This window comes from Strix aluco, chromosome 5, assembly GCF_031877795.1.
Source record: "Strix aluco isolate bStrAlu1 chromosome 5, bStrAlu1.hap1, whole genome shotgun sequence".
NCBI classification, from domain to species: Eukaryota; Metazoa; Chordata; class Aves; order Strigiformes; family Strigidae; genus Strix; species Strix aluco.
The window spans coordinates 65,696,989-65,721,837 of record NC_133935.1 but is presented as its reverse complement, the minus strand read 5'-3'; the positions used below and the strand labels follow the sequence as shown (position 1 = coordinate 65,721,837).

General features: G+C 37.2%; 1 protein-coding gene across 4 annotated transcripts in view; it reads left to right on the top strand.

The window, feature by feature from the left end:
- The window catches only part of GRM8 (glutamate metabotropic receptor 8), a 362,097-nt gene that overhangs the window by 79,960 nt on the left and 257,288 nt on the right, over positions 1 to 24,849 (top strand). Inside the window, exon 1 of one of the 4 annotated variants that reach the window (XM_074827657.1) lies at positions 5,239 to 5,281. The exons of the other annotated variants lie outside the window; for them this stretch is intronic. Within the exon in view, the coding sequence (XP_074683758.1) occupies positions 5,275 to 5,281 (7 nt within the window). The 5' untranslated portion in view covers positions 5,239 to 5,274. Of the gene's footprint in view, positions 1 to 5,238; positions 5,282 to 24,849 lie in introns of those variants that run through there. 4 annotated transcript variants of the gene reach the window in all.

The following is a 24,849-nucleotide window of genomic DNA, read 5'->3' as shown; positions in this document are numbered from 1 at the left end:
CTTGAATCAGGGATCAAATATGCAGACCATGGCATAGCCTTGATCAGAGTCTGTGTGAGTGAACTTTGACAACATAACATTTAATGGTTTTGCTTTTCCAGTGTACATGGACTTTTGTAAGGAAAGCCTGTATTTAAGGGCACTACCCAAACAGAGGTGACAGGAAGGAACATGGTGACATGGGTTTGGACTGTATTTACATGTTCTTTTTTGTTAACGTGTCAAAGGGTTCACAGTATTTGAATTGTGATCTTGGTTGTGCTTCACTGGTCTAGAGTCAGTAGTCTCATTCACATTAAGAAGTTACACCTGGTAAAGAGAAGTTCCTGGCCCTTGAGTTTGATGAGAAAATTGCATTTTTCTGTCTGTATGTCCTTCTATCTTCAAATGGTTTCTAGTAGTTTTAAATGTTTAGCATTTTTGCAGCTTTGCTTTCTACCTGGAGAACTGTGCCTCTTAAAAATCACATGTGAGAAGTGCCTCATGATTGAATATTAGCAATATACTCTTAGTGTCAGCTCTTTCATGATCTGTGTCTGCAGTTTAAACAATGAAGCGCTAGAACTGTGAGACTGTCAGACACTGCCGGTCAATATCTTGTCTCCAGTGGTGGCTTCAATTACATGGAAGAGAAAGATGCCAAAACCTTACTTAACAGTCACTGGCGGAATTACCTATCCAAGGAGTATTCTGTAACCTCAGGTATTTAGTGGTTGATGCTTAGATTTCCTGAAGCATGAAAATTTATATTCATTATAATTTCTTCTTATCATTTTAACCTCACTCACTGAATGCCCTCTTGTTTTGATGCTACAAATGGTATGCAGGAGAATCTAGTAAGCTTCCTTCAGAGCATGCCTTCTTACTTAACTCTGGATTAGAAGATATGAAGTAATTGCAGTTTAATAGTTTTTATTGTCAGTTTCTGGATCCCTTATTTCATTTATATCTCTGTTAAGCTGTGTAGCCATGACTGAACACTCCAAGTAAAGCCTTACTATTGATTTATGTAGTGTCATTGTAATCTCATTTTTATTCTCAGGCTCATTCTTTATACATCCTGACAAATTCTAAGCTTTTTCTGTTGGCTGCTGGGTATCAAGCAAATTATTTTCAAAAGCTATCTGTTGTGACACTCAAGGTTTATTAGCAAATGGCTACAGCTGATTTAGAACTCGATGATGTGTGTGAATAATTTCAGGTATTCCTGCCAGTGTGCGCTCCCTTGCATTTGTCAATAGTAAATATTTTTCTATGATATACTTGTGTATCGAGCTTTGTGAATACTCTGTCTCCTCTCTCTGCTCTTGTTTATTTCAAATAATTTTATACTGTCTTCAAATTTTCCAGTCTTTCTGCTCAATAGTTTCCTGCTCCCTTTTTTGAAGAGCATTGTGTTATACAACCAAGCCCTGGTAGGCAGTTCTAGAGCACACGTTTGTTAGCCTTTTCCAGTGCTGAATTTTGACTGTTTCTTTCTATTTGTTGTTTTTGATCCTTAGGGGTCCCTTCCTTCTCCCACCCTCCAATTTCTGCCTATTGATCCTAGGTTCTTAAAGTCTTTCTTCTAAAAACTCTAGTATGAACTTTAATATTCTATATACAAGGCTGATATATCTGGTTTGGTAGTAATTACTGTTACTTTCTATGTAAGTATTAATAATAACAGAATTCAGAGAGATTTGAACTTACCTTATAAATGTATCTTGTATAGCTACATGACCCTCCTGAATGCATTTATTCTTCAAGGTGTTTTAAACTCATGCATTTCCCTCTTACGTAGGATCATACTATCTGTTACTGAGCCAATAGCGCTGGTAGTTTGAGGGTGAAGGTTAGTAACTTTCAACACGTGCTAAGTTGAATTCTTGTTGTCATCCAACTGTATGGAAGCTACTGACTTGGTCACGTAGGAAGCCCAGGAAACAGGGAACTAAAGTGTTTCAAGTATTATATTAGCCCTAAATGAAACTTGGAACTTCTCTTTCTTTAGAACTTTTGACAACTGATAATTTCATTATGAATTGAGACAGAGAGAAATTGCATTACATTTTTTTGGCAAACCTCTGCATTACAGTTCAGCTGAAGTATGTTTTGTTCAGATTTCAGTATAATTTCATTTTCAAAAAGCTGTAAAATGAAACAGAAAACGAGTGTTTCATCTGATGACCTTACAGTTATGTGTTCTGATATTAAAAAGGAAAAATGAACAAATACAACTGAAGCTTTGTTTTCATGATTTTCATCAATTTTGGCTAAATGGTAATATTTATCAGAAAAAAATAATCATAAAGATTAATGTTACCCAAGAATCATCTTTTTTTCCTTCCTTAGGCCAAATTCTGTTAATAAATAATGTATGTACATGATATATGGTCTACTTCCCTGGGCAGCTCTACTGAGATCTAGGAAGCTGTTAAAGCAGATGGTTTTTTTTCTTTTGCCTCTGAAGAGAAAGAAAAGCAAGAAAATAACTATTCATCATTCTGTATATTTACACAATGTGATATGTGACTTCATGCACATTATGTTATGTATTGTGCTGTGACATGTATGACTATATCCTCAATAGTAGGATATATACATAGTCAGGTCTCAGTCTGTTATAGCTTCATGGTAGATATTTTAAGACTGAAAAAGCTTATTAGCATTATGATTGGTTTTCTGGGATTTGTTTGGGGGAGCCTAAGAGATAAAAAATGATAGCATACATAAAACCAAATGCAAACCATTTTGCCTACTAAAGAGATGTCCACTATCATTGTTCCTTTATATTATGGTAAATTCCAATGTGTTCTGGGCCTTGCCAGTAGGATCTTCACTTCTCATTTTATTTCTTCATGACTTTCCTTACTTGTTCTAATCTTTCCTCTCCCCCACCCCAATACAAAAGTGTCCAGGGCCTGCATGAGAAACAACAGTTTGCAGTTGTCACTGACTGCTATTTTTAATATGCTATGCTAATTCAAGACACTTGAGTTTTCCTCATCTGCATGACGTAGAAGAGTTGAATGAGTCGAATGTTACAATGCTGACAATATTCTTGCAAGATTACAAGCTGAGAATGTCTGATTGGAAATGTCAAAGCAACATTCTCTTCATTTTATTTGTTTTCTTTTTTGTGTTGAAGGGCAGGGAGTCATATTGTGCTCTGAGTCACAGTAAGCATACGTTTGCTATTAAGCTTGTGGTAGAGTAGCTTATCAGTGACAGCTCTCTTGGATGCTTCCATGAGTCTGCATACGTTCAGACTGGTGTAGCCCTTTTAGTCAGCTGTAAGTTATTTCTTCAATTCTGTTACCTCATGATCTGACCACAGAGCTCCAAAGAATTCTGTGCAAAGAATAGAATCTTTCAAAGAATTACTATTACTCATTCCAGAAAAAAACAGACACGTGTATGCTTCACTAATAGTTGGAAAGACTCCTACATTGACTTTCTGCCATTAGAAATGTATGATTTTTATGCAAATTGCAAGCTGTGATACCACCATCTTAAATTGGGATGACAGAAATACGCATATTGTGAAACCTTACAGATTATAAAAAATACGTATTCTCTTTCTTTTACTGGAAAACAAACTGTTTCTTAGGTCAAAACTCTTTCAAGGACTTTCTGTGATGGTGTTTCTTGTTCTTTGACATTTTAGCATTTCTTCAATATAGAATGATTAGTGACTTTTCATCACTTTTTAGAAGAAACTGAAATAGAACTAATTGTTTTAAATGCAGAAATTCTAATGAAAATACCAGTCTTTTTCTTTAACTTTGTTAATTAAATCAGGATATTTTGACTAGACAATTAATCAAGAGAATTAGTTACAAAACAATACCATTGAGTAGCAGTGGTGTCATGAAGATAAATCCCTATGTGCTGCTGTGGCTGTATGCACCCAGAAAACTTCCTGACATGTACGCACTGAGCATACTATACAATAGTGTACAGAAATGCAGAATACCCTTCATATGCCTTCAGAAGAAATCTTCTCCTTGGGCTGCTTGCCAAAATGTTGTGGTTGGTGATAGAGGAACAAAATTTCAAAACCCTTGCAAATACAAGAACAAGGCAGTTAAAGATTTCCAAACTGAGAACTGAGTCCATTGAAGTGCACGCACCTATGGAATTTGTAAATGTTTGGGAGGGAGGGGATAAGAAAAACAAAACTATCCCATCACTTCAATGATTCCTTCAAGTATTAATTCTTGTAATGTTTAATTACCATTAAATGATCCATGACATTTGTAGGATGTCATTAATCCCATGTATGCAGATGGTTTCTAAATTAACAACCACACCTGTTTTCAGGAGTACCAAGTTAAGATCTGCTTTCTTTCAAAAATGGGAATAAAAAGTCTGAACTAAATTTTCAGTAAAGTTGTTTATTTTTGTAGGCATTCTTATTTACCACTTCTTTTATTTTTTGGGAAGCATGTGTCATTGTATTTATCTTCTGCATAGCCTATTCCCTTTAAAACAACATGCACATCCCAGAATATCCAAGAGAGTCTGTAATCTTTGACAGAATTACTGAACTTCACCAGTGCTGCCTGGGATACAGAGAAACCCATAGTGGCAGCTTTCCTAGAAAGGCGTCAGAAGGATGAGAGAGAATGGTATTATGAGTCCCAGGAAATAAACAACCTCCATTTTAGTAAAGTTTAGGCTGAAGTTTGGCATAAGTGCCATGAAAGCCTGATTTCATGGTAGAATGAGAGGTCATATAACTCAGCAGAGCCTGCCCAGGTCTTCGGCGCTGTCTGTGTTGCATGTAATAACTTTTAATAATTTCCTATATTGATGATAGGTATAAAGCACAAATCCCTAAACCAGAGACCCTATTCAGTATTATGTTCAAATACTAGCCAGAAGAGGGCAGTACTTTTATGTATGCTCTAGCAGGTGTAATGTAATATATTTTGCTAGCATATTGGATTTGCTGTGAGATGCGTTACAACATTTGCTAAGGCCAGTAAATTGAGTGATACGATTATAAGTATTTTACCCAACATGTTAATGCACTTAATGAAGTGCAGATAATCATATTGCTCAATTTATAAGAATTGTCAAACTGCGTAATTACTTCTGTTATATTGTAGTATTTTATGGATTAAATCCTTTCAGAGTTTATTTGGGAGGTAGAAATATTACTTAATTTCAGTTAAATTATTTTAATTGGTTAATGTTTTTATTTTTTTTTCCAGAAGTATAATGTCTCTTTCACAGAATTGAGATGTTGAAACCAACCTGAAGATATTCTTTCTGTTGCTAAAACACATGCAAAGTATGTGATTTTTTTTTTTTCTTCTTCCTCCAGTTAAGCACGAAGAATTTGGTTTAAAAATAAAATAGTAACCTGCTGAATGGTATTGGTGGCACAAGTTTTTGCAGACTTGGTTATGAACCGTTTATTGAAGTTAATGGGCATTTCACAATTAAATCCCTTCATTGTTTTGATATTTTAGTTAATCAGATGTACATGAGTTAACAGTAATGTCTGTACAGAGGTTATTAAATTCATGGGACTCTGAAGATGATTTTCTTCCCATGTGGATCTTGGTAGAGTCTGAGCACAGTGTGGGGTGGCAGGAGAGGATTTCAAGTGATGGTGAGTGTTTGATTCAGCTGTAGAATAACTTCACAATTAGGGAGTAATGGTAATGGCCAGTTTTCCACAGTAATGTCCATGAAATTATAAGGTTCATTAACTAAGGTCAGTTTAACTGAAGTTGTCTTAGCTTTCTTTGTCTTTCTGTGATAAACAATTACAAAGGAGACAGTTTTCTGAAAGAAGGACATTTGGATGCGTTCAGAAAACGTGTTAGTGATGGAAGAGCATCAGTTCCCATATGTGCACTTGCCACAGGCATAGCAAGCTTCTGACAAGCCCCTCTGGGCTACCTGCACCTCAGGTGCCTCTCAGGAGGAGTCGTGAAAGGCATTCAAGGACTTCTGTGGTCAATAGAGAGCTGCCTTCTGTTTCCTTCTAAATAACTCCTTTTGCTCATTTGTTATTTCAGTTGTTACACAGGCATAGAAAAACTTGTGCAAGAGGGAGATTATGTACAGGCTTAAAAGGTAAAATACATCATGTCCAAATACATTTTTTTTTTCCTAGTCCAGTTGTAGAGAGTCTACACAGAAGAAAACAGGGAAAATGAGAAATTAAAGGGGAAGAAAGAACATAAACATAGGCTAAGTAGATTTCTTCTGTTATCTATTATCAGCCTTTAGTTTATGTTATGTTCAGCTTAATAAAGTACTTAATTAACTATATTTTACATAATTATGTTTTCTTAGGGAGTGATACTCCAGGCAGTGTAATGTTTTGCTGAACAAGGAAGTAAGCCCCTGAATTCTGCCCAATTTGATTTAATTTATTTATGGGAAGGAAAACAAACCAAGTTTCAAGGATGGACCTTGATCAGTTTATAAAAGGGACCGACCAATGTGTTTGCTTGAGACAGTGTGTGATCTGACTCAGAAACCTGGATGACCCTTCCCATGCTGTGCTGTTCTTAGGCTTCACTTAGGCACTGGGGACAGAACAGTTGTGCAGGCTCAAAGCTTGAGAGTTGAGCTTGGCTTCCATATGATGCATCAAATCATCTTTTTTGCTCAAGCCATGAATTTCCCACTTCTTTTGGATGGTATTCTGATTGTTGACTCCATAATTTTATTCCATCTTACATGGATGTATTCAAATGAAATCACAGGTCTTTAGTAAACGTTCCTTTTGGTGATGCACAAAATCCTTATGCTCTAGCTCACTCGGTCTTAACTAGCAGAAATGAAATGCATCCACAAATATTGTTTTTTCACTCCAGCTATGAGATATGATTTTCAAACAGAACTAAGAATGCAGATCAAGCTCAGAGAGTGTATTCTATACTGAGTCACTTTTTCAACTGGAAAAGTTTCCTATTGAAACAGTTGTAGTTTTGTGGACTATAGGGCAGATCAGATTTCATCTTGGTGACTGCTTTTGTGGACTTCTGGTTAGTAAACTAAAAAAGAAACATAGACAATAAATAGGTTTATGTAATACCAAACATACACTTCTGCAAGGGAGCTCAAATCTTAGTTATTGGTGCAAAAGAGCCTTTGTTGTCTCCAAACTTCCTAGCAGGAGGTATTCCAATATTATGAGATCTTCACAATTCACCATTTTAGCAGTCTTTGCCATGTGGAGTTGAGAGCACGGTGAGAGAGTTTACACAGTGCTGTTGCTTTTGCTTATCCAACATTATTAATTCTCCACTTCTACAAGCACTGAATTTCCCACTGTTCTAATTCATTCCTTTCCACATGTGAATAAATAGATTTTAGACAGTGAAGGAATACAAATAAGACTGATGCCACTAACAGCCAGCATGATGACAAATCAAGATTAGCCTCAGCCTTCCCCTGATTAATTTGCTCGATCAACTTTTTATTCTTACTGAAATTATTGTTCGCTGCTCACCAAATGGAAAAGAAAGCAATCATTCTATCACAGAGGCAGTGTGAGGGAATGGAGGGCAAGAACCTGTAATTTGTTTATTAAAGTAATCCTAATACCACTGAATCTGTCTCTGGAGTCCTGTAGGACTAAGATAATGGACACAAGAAAAATGCTAAAACATCATATATTCAGCTATATTTTGCATTTAATGTAAGCTCATTATAAAAATGAATATCAGGTTTAACTACTTGATTTTTGATTGCTGGCATCTAACAAGGGGAACACAGTTATCAAAGTAAAAGAACTTTTGGAAGGCAGAGACAAAACTGGTATTTGTCCATCCATGGTAGACTTATGAAAAGAAAGCAAGTAAAAGTGTCTTGTGGACTTGCACTATTTTCATATCTTAAGCTAGTTGCCAGAAGTTTTTGCTGCAGTGTTAGTTAATTTTGATGTAGTTTTAGATGCAACATCCTGTGCTATGTTCTCCAAGAACGGAGTCATTCCTGCTTTTGTAGGGTTTTTGATTCATTGTGTTGAGTTGCTGAACTTAAGATGTGTATGCATACATATTTGTGGTGGCAGTGTGGCGTGGAATAGTGCTTGTATGAAAGCAGAGACAGAGATCATAGTCCCAAAGCTGATGGAAAAGTACTACGTGAAATGAAACCATTACAGATGCTATATGCTACCCAAGATCTGTGGTGGAAGAAAAAGCTTTAATTTCTCATATACTTCCTCATGACAGCCTTTCAGAGCAAGAAAGGGGAAAAAAAGGAAAATGAGATGCAGTTTCTTGATGATATAGAGGAATTAAGGATGAAGAGTGGAGAATTAATTCTGTAGTATAAGATGCCAAGAGTTGTATCCCTTCCATCCTGTTGGAGCCTCAGATGACCTTCCAGCTCTTTTTTTCCCAGGTGACTTAACTCTTAGACACTGGATTTCATCCTTTGAAAGCTCCTGTTGGAGGCTTCCGGCTGTAAGCATGCCACATCTTCAATTTTCAGACTTCAGAGAAGCCTGAAACGTTCTCTGTGATCAGGAGGCTGATTTACTTCATCTGATGCTGTGGTCATCATAGCCATCTCAGTCTAGCACTAGAGCATGGGGTCACTCTAATGCCAGTGAATGGTGATTTCTGGAGATGTGTGAATGCCCTTCCCAGGCTGGCTGCAGCCAGAGCCTACCTGGCTGAGAGGGTGCTGTTACCTGTAGGCCTTTTGCATGTGACTGAGCCACATGCTTACTCAGAGAAAGTGCAAAAATAAAAATTATTTGGAGAAATGAGTTCAAGTGGTGCCTAGAAGTTTGGGATCTCTAAGGTTGAGGGTAGCAGGTGTTCAGGCTAAGATCCACATTCTCAGAAACACACAGAGAGAAAAACAATATTTGTAAGTTCAGAGTCTTGTTTGGCAGAAAATAAAATACAAAACCAGGAATGTATAAACTTACCTATTTTCTAACAGCATTCCTTAAAAATAGTTGCTGTTAAAACAGGATTTCTACTATGAACAAAGAATCATGTCTGTAGTCAGTCTTTTGTAAATTTAGCAGCTCTTAGTTTCCTCAAACAGGGGTTATATTCCCAAGAATACCTGTGACAAAGGAGCCTCCCAGAATCTGGAAGATCATCCAATTACAATTTAAAGACACTTACGGCAAAGACAACTAACTAAAGATAGAAGTCTCTGAGAGCATCAGGAAAAGAGTGTGAGAGAGTGTGTGTGAGTGAGCACTTTGCTTTCTTGTATAAGTTAAGGGGAATTACACCGGTCCTTAATTTTTGCAGTGAATGGAATCGAGGTGTCAGGATTTGACCTGCCTGTTTTCCTTCCTTTCTTCTTTTCCTCTTTTCTTTCATTTCTCTCTCTCTTTTGCTATGAACAGACCATGTATGAAAAACTGACATTGATTCTAATGGAGTGGTTTTAGATTTATGTGTTAACAAAAAGGGGTTCAGTGCTGTGCTGCAGAAGGAGGGAGGTGTGATAGGAGAAGATCATCTTCCTCTGCATTTTTCTGTTGACTGTCTAAACTCTTTAGAGAGTCAATTTAAGTGGACTGAGAATTCCCCCTTTGGGCCCAGACATTTAAAATTTCAATCAGGCTGTGCCTAACTTAATCATCTCATTAACAGGGTTGTATTTCATCCCATGTGTATTCTGTGCCAATAGAACTCTTGTGGGAAAGAAATCAGGGAGTTTTGATCAGTCCATTATTTAATATTACAAAATGCAGACACCATTTCATTTAAGGGAAGGGATAGCAAATATCTGAGTTTTTCTTGGAAGAGAGGTCAGTGAAATTTAATTATGATTAATTATCCAGAATTTGCAAAACATAAGAGCCTTAATGCAGCTGAATGGTCTCTAATCAAAGGTCCAGATAGCTCAGGTCTCTGTTTCTGGCAAAGGCATTTTTCAGAAAAAAAACCCCTAAGACACAGGGTGTATGTGCAAAGTGATTCACCAGGATTTCCTAGACCATAGAGTGTAGCTGGACCATTTTATTTAACAGCTATTTGATCAATCTGTGCTCCCTGAATTTATTCAATTTTTGTAGGAGCCTGAGAGCAGATGAAAGGCTTTGAGATTTTCTAAACTCCGGATATCTCTGGTTCTAAACATTAAAGAAGCAAGAACTTCTGTGAGCAGGGGTATAATGTAGACTCATTAACTATGACTTGGTATTTCATTGTTGAATTAGTTGAGAACTTTCATTAAAGTTTTATCTGTTGTTGGGGCATTTGAAATGACTCTGTCTCGTGTGGATGCTATGGTATCTAGCAAAAGCTGAGATTAGTCTTTCCCTCAGTGAGACCACTAACTGGATCTCTTGTGTCTAATCAGCCTTGTGCTTTCACAGAAGATGAATGTACTTAATAAGCTTTTGGACCTCTATCTCTGTCAAATTTGGCAAAACTGTGCAAAAAGCTGATAGACCTCATGCAATATGCCAGAAAAAGGCTACATTCATCCACACGGAATATGATAGTATGATTGCATAAATTTAGTTTCTTTAGGAAATAAAAATTAAAAATCTGTGGAATGTGCAAAGCATGCCAATAATGTGGTCAAAACTCTGTTTGGAGTGTTAAATGAATGGCCTCTTATTTACACCCTGAAATTAAAGCTGTTGTAGTAAATACTGGGATTCTTTCTCCTCTTAGAAAGTAATTATTGGAGATAAAAAGGGGAAAAAAATCTCTTTCCAAAATTATCCCCCCCAAAAAGAGAAAAATGAAGGAATCAAATGAAAGATTTTATTTATCGATGATTTATACATTGTTTGTAAGACACTGAAAACTATCAGTGCCTACATCTTTCATGCATGGCAATATTTACATTCCCTATAGTATTTGTGACATTCAGAACTCAGTGTGGCATACTGTAAGTACTGTGTGTGGTAAATGTCAAGATTTTAATTGCACCTACTAAGCCATAGGCTTCTTACTGCTTGTTTGGAAGAAGCATGTAATGATCATCTCCCCAGGAAGTTACCTGATGAAGGGATTCATCAACATAGTTTACCTGATGCTTCTCTGTGAGTGATATTGTTAGTATGTAGCTTTAGGATGTAAAAAACAGAACCTGAGAAAAGAAGAAATGTTGTTTCTGTGATAGTGTCCCTCCCACATACACAGCAGTTTAATAACACCACAGTTAAATAAATTGTCAGTGCCATAATGTGCTTTTTGCCTAGATGCTGCCTAGCCTTTGCAGGGTATAAATAAAGAGGCCATTGTCAAAATCTGCAGCTGGAAACAACAAGTAAAGGAATTTAACTCTGCACTATTCTCAACTGGTTTAAGAGTCTTTTCTCCAACTGTGAACAGAATGTAGTTCTTAGTATGTAGATCCAACATTGGTCCAATATCGGTCTCTCCCAGTTCTGACATTTGTGGGCCCAACGTCTGCCTGAGGAACAGGCCAGTTTGTACTGGGACAGGTAGAAGGTCCCCATGATGTGCTAAACACAAACTTCCATGTCAGTTCTGCCACTGTAGTTATTAATGACCAAGATGCATCCATTGTGGAGGTGTGGTTGAGGTGAAGTTACAGCAGGTTCAATGTTATCTTCTTCCTCTGGCAGCAGAGATTAGAAGAGAAAATACTCTTTTACCTGACTCCTTTTTAGAGCACCCCCTTCTGACTTTTCCTTAATTCTCCAGCAGCAGGGAGTGTAATGGTTTTCCTCTGGACTGATCTTGTTTTATGTGAAGATTTAATGAGGGGCTAAAGAGGGTTTAACCCTCTTCTCTCTCACATTAGCCTGAGATGTGCTGTCTGGTGTTCCTGCATTAGCAGCTCATACACATGTCCTTCACCTCAGCTACTCCAAAGCAAGATAGAAACTGGAGTGCTGAGCTATGATCCACAAGTGTTTTTATGTTGTGTTTGTTCCTTGCTGCAACACAACCCAGGGAGAAAGAGCTGGGTCTTCTCCCTCAAGGGTGTTTCCCTCCCTGCCTATACCTTCAAATTCTGTAAAGAGAGGGCTGCGGGATAGCTCTGGATGTAAAAAATCCAGACCTGAACCTTAGCGCAAAGATGCCCTAGAAAGCAAATTTGCAACTCAGCTGCTGAAAAAATTTCCTTGTAAGCTTTCAGCCCCTGTCACTGGCTTTTATGTGTTCATCCCAGGGGCAAGATTGCACTGCAGGCATTTTATGTTCTTCTGTTGCATTATATGAATTGCAGTAGTGCTTTGCTGTTATTTCTTAGGCTTGCTGTTTTTTGGAAAGTGTTTGGAGATAGACCTTAAACTTTTGGTTGCTATTTAATGGGGGGCCTAAAGTGATGTTCAGTGGATCTATTGCCAGACTGTTTGCTGTCACTGGGAACGGACTTGAGGACCACTCTGGTTCCATCCCATGTTCCTATGCACCCAAACATAGTCTCTTCTGAATGACAGAAAAATACAGCAAAGCTGTTCTTTTCTAGGCAAGCAGAGATTTTCCAGCTTTATTAGGATTTCTCAGGAGAATTAAGTCTGTTACAGGTGACTAGAGGAATATTGATTATGTTGGTCATATTCTCAAGTTAGTGTTTTAAGAGATTTATTATAAATTTAAATGATATTATTACTCCTTTTCCAGAGCACCTAATTGCACTATACATCATCTGACTGCATGGAAAAAATATGCTGAAAATTGGAAATGGACGAAATAAATGCTTGGGTTAGTCCCATAGCATAATATTTTGTTCTAGAAAGAAAAGAACATCTTTAATTCTTTACACCATAGGAGAAGGGGAAAAGCTGCATTCTATTGATATCCATTATAATTCTGCCCCAGTGACTTTTAGCACATTGCTTTGTTGTGTTAGGTGCTCATGTTCAATCATGGAAATGATGCTTTAGAAACAAGCTCTTTTTAATAAAATTCACAGAAGTTATGAAGAAAACAGGCTGACAATCACTGTAACCTAACGGAGGCAGAATAAACAATTCAGAAGTAATACAAAGCTATTCTGTGGGTTGCAATCGGATTCTGGGTCACAGACTGTCTACTATACATATTTGAATAGACATTGCAAGTAATTCTTGCTGTTGACAGCATTAGGATCCTAGGGCCTGACAGCACTGAACAAATTAGCCAGATACCTTGGACGTGTCTGTCTCAACTCTTTGCAGACCACCAAGTATATCCTGTTTTTCAGAAGCTAGTAGAAATCGGAGCCACAGTATAAATGTAGGTACTGTGCTTTAAAGTTTAATTAAGAATAGTTTTTGATGCTCATCTGTGGCTGGGTGATTTTTTCAGACTGATGATTCTAGTTGTATAAAGAACTACACTATGTACTCTTGTGATACTCCAAGCTAGATACAAGCACCTCTAGTAGTTACTCTGTAGAATAACAAGTTGTGTGAGGAAAAGGGCCTTCTGAGCCTTATTGAAATGCAAGGAGAAAATAGATAAAAAGATTTCTCAGCTTGTCATGATGGGTTCCAAGCGTGGTATTGAGGTAAAAAGCAGATCCTGTAACTACCTCTCAGAGGCAATGTGATAAGTGTTACTAATGACATCCCCTAACTTGGTAACTGTGGAAGAGCAGGCTTATGACATTCATTTTCCTTCCTGCTGAGGCACATGATATAATGTGTGGAATCATCTATTGCTTTCTTGGGGAATGTGACCTAATTCAACACGAGAGTTTAGGATATCTGACATAATGAAATGGGCCATACTGGAAACACTTTCCTTCAAAACTTGTTGAAAATAATCTGTTCCATCTGCCTGTTGAAACCCTATTTTCAGTAAGAACAGTTCATGTGCAAGCTGCCTATTAAGAAATATTCATTGAAAATAATTGGATACACCCATTTTGAAACATGAGTCTAAGAACTGCGGACTAATTGTGTCAGTATTCAAGCATACGAAGAGACAAAATTCAATGAATAAATGATTCATCATTAATTACTGTCATTTCACGGGCACTCAGAGTATGATAGGCACGTGTAAACCTTGCCCAAAGATCATCTAATAAAATAGAATGTGTTCCTGATGACTGCATGCATATTAGGTGCAGTCATCATCATCAGCATAATAGAAATATCTTTTTTGTGAGAAGTTTGTTAATAGGCTGTTTTTTCAAGCTAAATCACTCAGTCTCTGAAGTCAATCATCTTTTGCCTCACCCAGCCTAACTTGGTTTCTAAGGTACCTGCCTGTTCTTCCAACCTCCATTGTAAAACATTTCTGCAATTCTATGAGCAGTTCATGCCTTCAGAAGCAATGCAATGTAGCTGAATGTGCTGGGTTTTTTTGTGGATGTGGCAGAAGAAACAGGTTTCACAGAATCATAGGATGTTAGGCTTGGGCATCCAACATCGCAAAATATTCTTTTTTTTTTTTTTTTAATAATATTATTGGAACATTATTTGTGGCTTTGTAAAGATTAATTTATTTACAATTTTGTGATTGATTGAAATATTCATGCCATTAAATAAAGCTGCTGCTCTTGAGGTGTCTGCATTCATGTAAAGTTCATTCAAGGCCCTTCCATGGTAAGGAGTCCAAGGTTACAGAACTAAAACATGGCAAATTCCAATATTTCAATGGCTTTAATGATACTGTCATTTGAACAAAATGAACAACTACATGCAGTACAAATTTGTACCACCCTGTAGCATTTAATTTTGGTGGTGTTGACTACAACAGTCAGTTCATGCACTGATGCCATGTGTAGCAGCTGTCACACAATATCATTGGGAACAAATTTTCCTTTGAACATGAACTGCAACTAAAGAAAATGTGGAGCTGAAAATCTGGGAAAATACAAACTGTGATGAATTTGGACCCTTTCTGGCAGTCAAAGGAATAGTGCACCTGTTGGTATCTGGTGATAGAAATGCACAAATTTTAATTCAAACTGAAATTGCTTACTGGATGTACTATATACAGATGATTTACAGCTTTATAATCTGTTATAGCAGTCCTTAGAACATTTCAGTAAAAGAGTAGAACTGGTTGTGTTATGGACTATGGTGAAAATAGTTATTTTTTCTACATTTCAAATCTAATCTTTGAGTTCAATTATACAATTTAGATATAAAGATAAAATGAAGGCAGTGTATAAAATCTTTGTTGAGACAGCTAAACTGAACTGTAAAGAGAAGGTGGCATGGTTAAAGAACTACAAGTCTTCATGGGATGAATTTTAAGAGGTATGAAAGACTATATAAAACTGAGGTTATATATGTTACCACAGAAATCAGTCAAGGTGCCCATCTGTCTGGTCCACTCGGATCACCATACAGCACAGTAATAGCCCAAGACTTATCTGAGCCTCAGTTAAGTCATGTATGTTTTGATCTTATACATGGAGGGAAGCCTTGCTCTGGAATCTGAAGACATGGAAATTTGAGATTGTTAATATTAAGATACTGATTTTTAAACACTGACAGTATTGAAACCATCACAGCTGCCTATAAATGTATCTGAAATTCTGAAGTACTGGTAACCGATATGTTTAGGGAATGTCACATCATGACAGTAATAGCAAGTCCTATACAGAACTTTAAGTTCTCCCTTCTCAGTTTGTTGGTCACTGACCCAGAGTCTCCATCTACTAAATTTGAAGAATGTCTTTTGACGAAGAGGAATTAGTATGTAGAGCATATTCTTGTCTTCTCCTCTTTGAATGATGGGGAGATCCCATCGATGTATTACTTGCACAAATCAGGAGAGTTAGACAGGTAATAATATGTAACTTTGTACCTTCTTTCTGAATTCAGAAAATCTTCTTGTGGTGATTACTGGTTTGTATCTGGGTATTAAATGGATTTTCACACCAACCCCTCTCTTTTTTTTTTTTTTTTTTTTTGGTATTCTGAATTACTGGGCACCTGGTGGGTCTGATAAGACTATGGAGGCAGTCGGTCTGGAGCCTTTTGAGTAGGACTGGGAAGAGACACTTGACTGTCTTGACTTTGCATCTCTATCTCTCTTCTTGGTTTATAAGAAAATGAAGCTGTCAGCCCTTGGGTCTGCTGAGAATATGTATATTCTCACTGGTTACACTGGGGAATAGCAAGGCAAAAAGTTGCAAACCCCCTGAGTGTAGGAAATAGTGGTCTTTGTGATATTTGTGGTTGTATGAGGCTTTTAGAAACTGCAACTAATCACAGATAAATTGTGCTTGTTGTAGTTGCTTGATGTTTTCCCAGGATACAAAGCAAAAGCAAGAGTTTCAGCCTGTACTTTAAATACTGTAGTTTTGAGAATACTGAACAGATGCTCTTTCTTTGAGGTATCAAAACAAAACAATCTTACAATTATTGAAAATGGGAACTTCTAAGTGGTAAAATTTAAATACTAGTGAAAGCCCTCACATTTGCAAGAAAATACCTCAAATTTTCTGAAGAACAGACCCTATGTGTGTTCTTACATAGTATCACCTGTTGGTATGGTAACTGTTCTTTTGAAGACAACCTTTCCAAAAACCAATTGCCTGAAGATGCAGAATGAAATGTCCTGAAAATTGAAGAGGTGAAGTATGTAGTGAAGACTTCACTAAATACCATATCTTCATGCAGTGGTCTTCATGAAAGCCTAAAATAATTTCCGTCCTTTGTTAAATTCAGTAGCCTTTCCTTATTTACTTGATTTCTTAATTACATTTGAGAATACAAACCCCACAATTTCCATGATATATTTTCATGATATATTTTTATTTTATTATTGCCAAGACTATTTTAAACAAGAGAGCTATTAAGGCAGGCAGCTGGACAATGAATAAAGGCTACAAAGATCGGGTCTGACGGAAAAAATACAGCCCTAAACCTAAGGGATTTGTTATTTCAGTTTTTAATACTTCTTATGGTATGTTACAAGAAGCTACAAAGATTTGAATTACTGAAGAACATGAAATGTTAATTATAAATGGTTTCAACAAGTAACAGATTTGAGGCTCTCTAAGCATCAGGTTACCCGTCTAGTTCAAGTGGATGTTTTACCATTGGGAGTGCCTTCTGTTACATCTGGCTGTATGTCCTAAAAGTGTTAAGTATTTTAAATTCCCTGAAGCAAGAACAACTGATAATAAGATTATCCTCTCTTCAAAAAAGGACCTTTAAATATTTTCTGAATATATATATGTAGGGCTCTGTCCCTTCTAGAAAGTTTTAAAACTTTTAAAGTAGTAGAAGTTTTTCTGTGAGAGAACTATTTTCCATGTTGCTAGAATGCAGACAGTTCAGAAGTGGAACCTGCCACATTTTTATAATTCACGTTCTCTTGGCTGTAAAAGAAAATTCCTGAAGCAATGGGAGAGGAGCTGTAACAAAATTTGGCCAAATTACTTGTTAAATAGAATACCTAATAGTTAGCTTTATAGCATATATCAAAATTGATGTATAAAATAAGAACTACCTATTGAAAGAGGATATACAGTAATACTTCTGAGGTTTAGAGAGATTTTTAATAAACACAAAAGCATAAGAGGAAACTTTGGTTCTTAAAGGTGTAAGGTAACAGATCACCCTGACCTTTTAGATACATGACTACAGCAATTAATACAACTTCCATGTCAGTGAACTGGGAGCAGAGTTACAGACCTATCAAAAGCTGAGGAAGGTAAGAAGGACAAAATGTTTTTGTGTTATTTAATATTTGGGTGTTTTGTTCACAACACAGATTTTATTTCTGTTTCACTGTGTTAATAGTACTATAAAGCTTTCTTGTTGCCAAAACAAAAAGAAACTGCAGCAGTGAAATGAGAAATATGTTGCTGTGGGTATTGGGAATGTCTGTGTCAGTTAAAGGCATTTTTTCCATCTCAATAACAGGAAAACACAGAATAACATACATAGTAAACAGGTCTGTTTCCCAAGGGACATATTTTGTCATTAGATACCTGGTTTGTTACAATGGCGTATGCCATGCCCATGGTCATCCTGACATTTAGACAGTACTTGGGAGTAGCAGGAACAGTAGACCAGGACTTGGCTGTGTTCATATCCATTTTCTGTATCCTCACAACTGAGGGGTATTAAAGGAAAGGTCTGCTGCACATCTTGCTGAAGCAGACCTGATACCTGGAAATGCCAGAATTCTTCTTGCACGTAGCTAAAAATCTTTGTTGTGTGGTAGAGAGAAACCCACCATTTCAGCCCAGTGAGCACTCAGTTCACTGTTGGTAATAGGCTACTCTGGATGCGTTGAACAGTGAAAACTGCTGTTTTCATTTGGCAGACTCTGTATTTATTCCCATAGGCCGTCTCGTCCTGTTATTCTCATTGCGTGTCCCTTCCTTTCTCCTGTTCTTTCCCTTCTTTCGTTGTCCTCCTTCCCTACTCTTTAACTTTCTCCTTTTAACTTTTCTCTTTCCTCCTGACCAACATACCAAAGGCTGTTGATAAGCCAGTATCTCTTTTGTATGCTGTATACATTGTCCATGTTTTTTGTTTTGATCTCTTTTTGGAATCAAGGGTCGATAGGGCAAAGAGCGTTTCCAAATTATATGGTAAAATGGTAGGACCCTGTAGATGTTACCAAAATGTAAACAATCACTTGAATAATTATTCCTCTATTTCTTGTTGTCTAAAAGTCAGAAATCTATGATTCATTGTGAATGCACAAGACATCTCTCTGGATACTGATATTGTTGGTTAGAATATGTTGAACATATTCTAAATGCCACAACCATAAATTAAATAAGAGGTATAATAAGAAACCATATGAAAACAGAGTGACAGTCACACAGTTATTGTGGTGGTCTTTGTTAGTTGTCTCATCAGTGTTCATATCAGAAGAATGTAGGGTAAGAAATGAAGCTGCTTGTATATATAGGGAGGGAAACTTTATCTCAAGCATTTCTAAGTCCATGTCTGTGGCATGTGCAGTGGAACAAGTAGACGTACAGGGTGGTATTCACCTGCCCTGCTTTAAGGTTTCAAACACTATGTATTTGTGATGTCATTAGTTATCATAAGCTGCCTCACAGACAGCATGGAAAGATGAAGGCAGCTTCAGAAGCAAATTTATTTGACTTAAATATTTGCAATGGGATGAGGTGAGCAGCGCTCTGGTAGGGCTGGTTTCTTCCCAGTGATGATAAACAGACCCTGGATGGCTACCTTGTATTCTATTATCTAACTTTCAGACACTGAAATTTAGGTGATACTGCTGTCATCTGTGATTACCTGATTTATATGCACTTTTTGGAGAACAGAGAAAATATTCAGGCCTAGGGCTAGTGGAACATTTTGACAGTTTTTTTTTTTTTTCTCCTTATATGGTCTCGCTGCACACAAACTGCTTCACAGCACAGTGAAAATAAGGGCAATGAGGTCTACATGGAACAATCAACTGAGTGCCTTTCGGCACTAACAGATGTTCAGTAGTGACTCTGATTTTGATTTGCTTAGGATGCTCTCCCCTGCTTTCTACAGCTGTGTGCCCACCCCACTGCTATACAACAAGAGTACCTATAATAACGGTAGCAGAAGGGATTGTGTTTCTGTGTCTCGGTGACCTCAAGGGCCATATTGATAAATCAGGGCATATCGATAAATGTTTGATAAATATGCATTGTACTTGTATTTTATGTCTGTATTGGTGTAACCACAGCACAAACACGTTATCTGTCAGAGAAGCAGGGTAGTCTAGTGCAGTGGTCTCCAAAGCGAGGTTTGCACACCCCAGTTGGTGTTCAAGACAATCCATTGGGGTGCAGGAAATTTTTTTTTTGTAGTATTAATAAAATGAAAAAGTAAATTTAACAGTAGTGCTTATTTCATCTTTATTTTATCCTTTTAAATTTTTATTTCTGGGTATGTTTGTAATATTATTAGAATATTAATAATAGCAACAGTATATTATTTTTAATAATACAGTACTACATGTATATAGTTTATAAATAAATAAATATTGAGGTGTGTTGCCAAAAAAGCTTGGAGACCACTGGTCTAGTGGATAGGATAATATTTAAACTTTGACAGCAAGATTTGCTAGAGGACATCTGTCAGAGGCCTTCATTGTGTTTTTGATGGTTTCATGAAACTAAAGGCTTTTGCTCTGCTGATTTCATCTGATGCAGGAATTGGCTCCTGTTTATTTGAGGTAAATGCTACCTTGAGCAATGTTTTCCACCATTTAGTGGAAAACATGATATGGCTTCTAATGGAGTCTAGAGAGAGCAGAATGTAAGCATGTTAGAGGTTTTAAAATATATTTAGAAAGCATGAATTATGAACAAACAGATCTTGCTAAGGAGCCCCTGTTAGGAAGTTTTAAAAGTAACAACATAGTCACCTTATTGGCAGGGTTTCCTGTGGGACAGACAAAATTGATTGGGAGGCTACCTATGCCTCCATCATTTTGGACAGACAGTTGGGCTTGGATCCTAGTGTGTGTTTTGCCAATGGATTTTATCCTCTTAACAACACAAAACTACATACCTATAGTGCTTTGTGGATTTCAGCTGCATAAAACCTGGTAATTAATCTTTTTTTACCAGATTATGAGCTGTCATAAATTATTTATCTTTAGTTTCAAGCTTGGGGACTAGTTCTGGTCATGCTGGAATCAAAAATTCTAGTAAAGGCCCATAGGAAGTGTTATGTGTAGTTCTGATAAAGTTTCAGAAGATGTCAAGAGACATCAATGAAGCATCTTGGAGAAGGAATAGGAACAGCACAGTGGTGGTGTAAAGTGTGGTAAGTTGACGCTGAACTATTTGTGAGTCTGCCTGTGTAGGAGGAATTGTCCTGTTTAGCCAGCAGCAGAGCTGGTCAGTTCCAGTTTCCAACTGGAATAACTGTCAAGATCATGTTACATAAATTTCCTCTATTGTAGTGTAGGAATAGACCACACTTTTAGTAACAAGGGAGATTGTACTTTCATACCATTTTTCCAATCTAGTCATAAAATTTTTAGAGCCGTTTTGGATCTTTGAATGTGGTTTGCAGGACTGATTTTCGGTTCCTCTGAGCACCTGAATGTTCAAATTAAGTCTATGGGAGTGGTAGAACTAAGCATGTCTGAAAATCAGTTCCCAGAGGTTCTTCATGTATCAGTCATTACTTTTTTCTTTTCTTTGAAATTTCTTTTTTGAAGACTAGATACAACAGGACTGCTTTCCTGATGCAGAGCAGTGACCCTGTTTTATCAATAATCAACTATTTAAAGCTGCGTGATGTTGATGTGACTCAGTAGCCATTCTCCTAGAATGATAGACATTATTCTTGGGTTGTACTTGGAAACTAAACATCTGATAACCTTTCCTAAGGTTACTGCTGAAAATCTCCCAGCTCTGCCTTCAGACCTGTCCAAATTTCTTAATCGTGCTTTTCAAGACTTGAAGGATGATATTCCTCTGGGAGAGGTGCAAGCTCTCCAGCAAGTATTGCCATTTCATAATTTCATCATTGTGCTGGTTTTGGCTCTGACAGAGTTAATTTTCTTCTTAGTAGCTAGTATGGTGCTGCGTTTTGGCTTTGTGCTGAAAACAGTGTTGATAACACAGGGATGTTTTAGTTACTGCTGAACAGCGCTTACACAGAGTCAAGGCCTTTTCTGCTTCTCACTCCACCTCACCAACAAGTAGGCTGAGGGTGCCCAAGAAATTGGGAGGGGACACAGCTGGGACAGCTGACCCCAACTGACCAAAGGGATATTCTGTACCATATGATGTCATGCTAAGCATATAAATCTGGGGGAAGGGGGGGACGTTCAGATTTATGGCATTTGTCTTCCCAAGTAACCATTCCGCATGATGGAGTGCTGCTTTCCTGGAGATGGCTGAACACCTGCCTGCCAATGGGAAGTGGGGAATGAATTCCTTGTTTTGTTTTGCTTGCATGAGTGGCTTTGCTTCACGTATTAAACTGTCTTTATCTCAACCCACGAGATTTTTCACTTTTAGTCTTCTGATTCTCTTCCCCATCCCACTGGGGAGAGTAGGTGAGCGGCTGTGTGGGGCTTAGTTGCCAGCTGGAGTTAAACCATGACAATCATTCAAAAGCCACCTTAACAAATTATGAGGGGACATAAATTTAGCGCATCATTTATAATACTACAGTAACAGCCTGGGCACATGCTTTTGCCCTAAATGTGATGTAACTTGTCTCTGGAGCATGTATGTGAGTATCTGTTGCAGAGCAGTGGCAAATACTTTTTACATTAATGTACCAGCATATCTGATTTTAATTTGTCTGTGTTGCAATTCCACAGATAACCAAATTACATGTATAGTCCTAGCCTGAACTTTTTCTGACTGTTTTTTCATACTGCTTTAACTCCTTTGGTTTTAGTGTCGTGATGGCTTGGTTTGCACTCTAATGTTTGCCTGGCACAGTTGTCATCTTGAAGTGAGAAAGTCATGCTTCTTCTGCTTCTGTACTGGAGTGCACTGGTATCATAGGTATGAGAATCTGTAGCATAGATAACACAAAACAAAATGGGGAACACAGACTGTGAGATAGAAAGAATCTTAATAATGAATAAAATATGCATTAAAACAAGGAGTAGCAAATGCTATTGTTGCTTTTCTGAGTTCTGTTGGAGGGTATTTATGACGTACGCTTGGTTGAAATGTTTATGGTTTCGGTTTGCAAGTGTGCTCAGGGATCTCACATTTCATGTTAACAAAGTTAATCTGTGTATGAAATGTACTGCTTATAAAGAGAGAAGAGATAGGGTTAATGTCATCTGGGAAGGGAAGTGCATCATAACTTGCCAGTTTTGTTCTCCCAGTCTGTTCTGAGCCACTTCTAAATCATCCCAAACCAAGAAAGATCTTCGCGCTTATGTTCTTAAAACCGTCATGAGTCAATCAAACTGCTTTTTTTCTTGGGTTGCTTCATAAGATTGCAGTCTTGTCTTTTTATATGTTAATTCCATGAGACAGTTTTAGTTCTTTTTTACTCTTAATAATGGCCAAAGGTTTCAACCAAATTTGGGATCTTCACATATTATTCACTGTATTGATAAACAGAGATTGTCCCTGCACTAAGACTTCATAGTGTATGGAAAGAGGATGTGAATTATTATACATGATGGTGGGACTGGGGAAAGTAAATTATGGTAATGAATGTAGAGGAATATAAATCACTCTGCATTTCAGTAGTTTCATTTTAGTTAATGTATAGCTAGATAATCTTTTCTACTGAACAGATTGGCATTGATAATCAACAGATTATTTCACAGGTGGTGTAGCAAAAGTGTATATTGAGAAGGTCTTCCAAAGGGAGGAGGGAGGAAGTCTGATGGATTTTTCAGAGATAGTCTTGCCTTGTGGAGAAGGAAAAAATATAATAAAAAGTTGACTGAAACATTTCTTCGTAGAGGGAGCTTTTCAGAATGAACAGCAGAGTTTGTATTTCTTGATGGAGTTGAGATAATATTAAAAAAATATTCAGTGCCCTTTTTTCAGAAGGTAAAGACTTTTGCTGTTTTGACTTGAACCTGACTGGCGATAAAGGTGGCATATTCTGCAGTCATTACTGAAGCCTCAGGATGATCTGAATCACAATATGGGCCTTGCAGTGGAAATCAGTAGAGAAACTCTAGTTCAGATAGGTTTTGTACTGCATTGTAAGACAGTATTTGACATATGACATATGGTTTTCTATAGAAAATTTTAAAACTTTATTACTAAAAAATAATTTATTGTCATCAAGCTCAGTAAGGAAATTGCAAGTAAATAAAGGAAAAAACATTCTGTTTGTTCAAGTTGCATTAGCAGAGAAGTGACAAAAGTAAGATTTGAAATAAAACAAAATTGTTGAGCTGTAGAGCTTTGTCAAGGTATTACATTGGTTAATACTATCACCACATCAAGAAATGGCTCTAAAAAAAAATCCCTGGAAAATCTGTTTCTTAGACTATGTTGACTGTGGAGCTTTTTTCTTATTTTATAATAATGCACGCCTCCAAAATGTGAGGTTTTCATAGCCCAAAAGTAAATGAATGCTCAGAAACTGTTTTGCAACAGTAAAAATGTGACTCTGATTATACATTGCAATTACATTTGGTCTTCATGGAAATGAGTATGCAAAGGTTAAAGTGTTCTGTATTTACTGATGTTAAATAGGATTCTGTGTGACTTCTGAATTTTTAAGTAGGAGGGTGCCAGAGATGAAGAGACTGTCCTCAGCAGTTGGTCCCCTAATTCCCTTCTGTTACTTCAGAAATCTGTGGGTCTCTGGTGTGGCTTTCTGAACTTCTTGCTAACTTAGTGCTGTGCCTGACATGGCCTGGTGAGAAGGACAATGTCATATTGCATGCTTAGTGTGGGCTAAACTCCTCCATTCACACTGAGCCTGAACTTGTCTTGGTGAGAAAATTACTGGAGCAATCCCACTGTTTTTTTGCAATTCAGAAAGGTATCATTGGCTGAAAGTGACTTTGTAATCCTGCTCTACCCCTTTGAATAATGATCTGTCCCTTACTAGAGCAAATCATCTTTATTTTTCCAGGAATGAATGAAAAAAATGGTAATTATGCATTTATAATGTGGTCTTTTTCATGTAAAACCACTGAGGTAGTGTTTCACAGAACTGTACTGGCAGGTTCCTAGAGAAGACTTAAAGAATGGGCAGGAAGGAAGATTGATTATCTGGGGAAAAATAATCCCAAACACCTTCAACAGGAAGAAGATTGATGGAAATCAATAATGCTGAAAAACAGACCTATGGGCAATAATAGACAATTAGATATAAGTTTGTTGGGAAATACGGCAGCAAAAAGTCAAAGCCGTTTAGAACTGCAGCATATTTAGAGGCATCACAGCTAGAAGAGAATGTGATAATGCCCCTTTCTGAGAGCTGTTAACACTAGAGCTAGAAAAAAATGCTACAGTGCTGGGCACTTCAGAACTAGAAAGATGCTAAAAAAAATCAGGGAAGTGCCGCAGATACTAACCACTGTGGTGAAGAACCTCAAACTATTACCTTGGGAA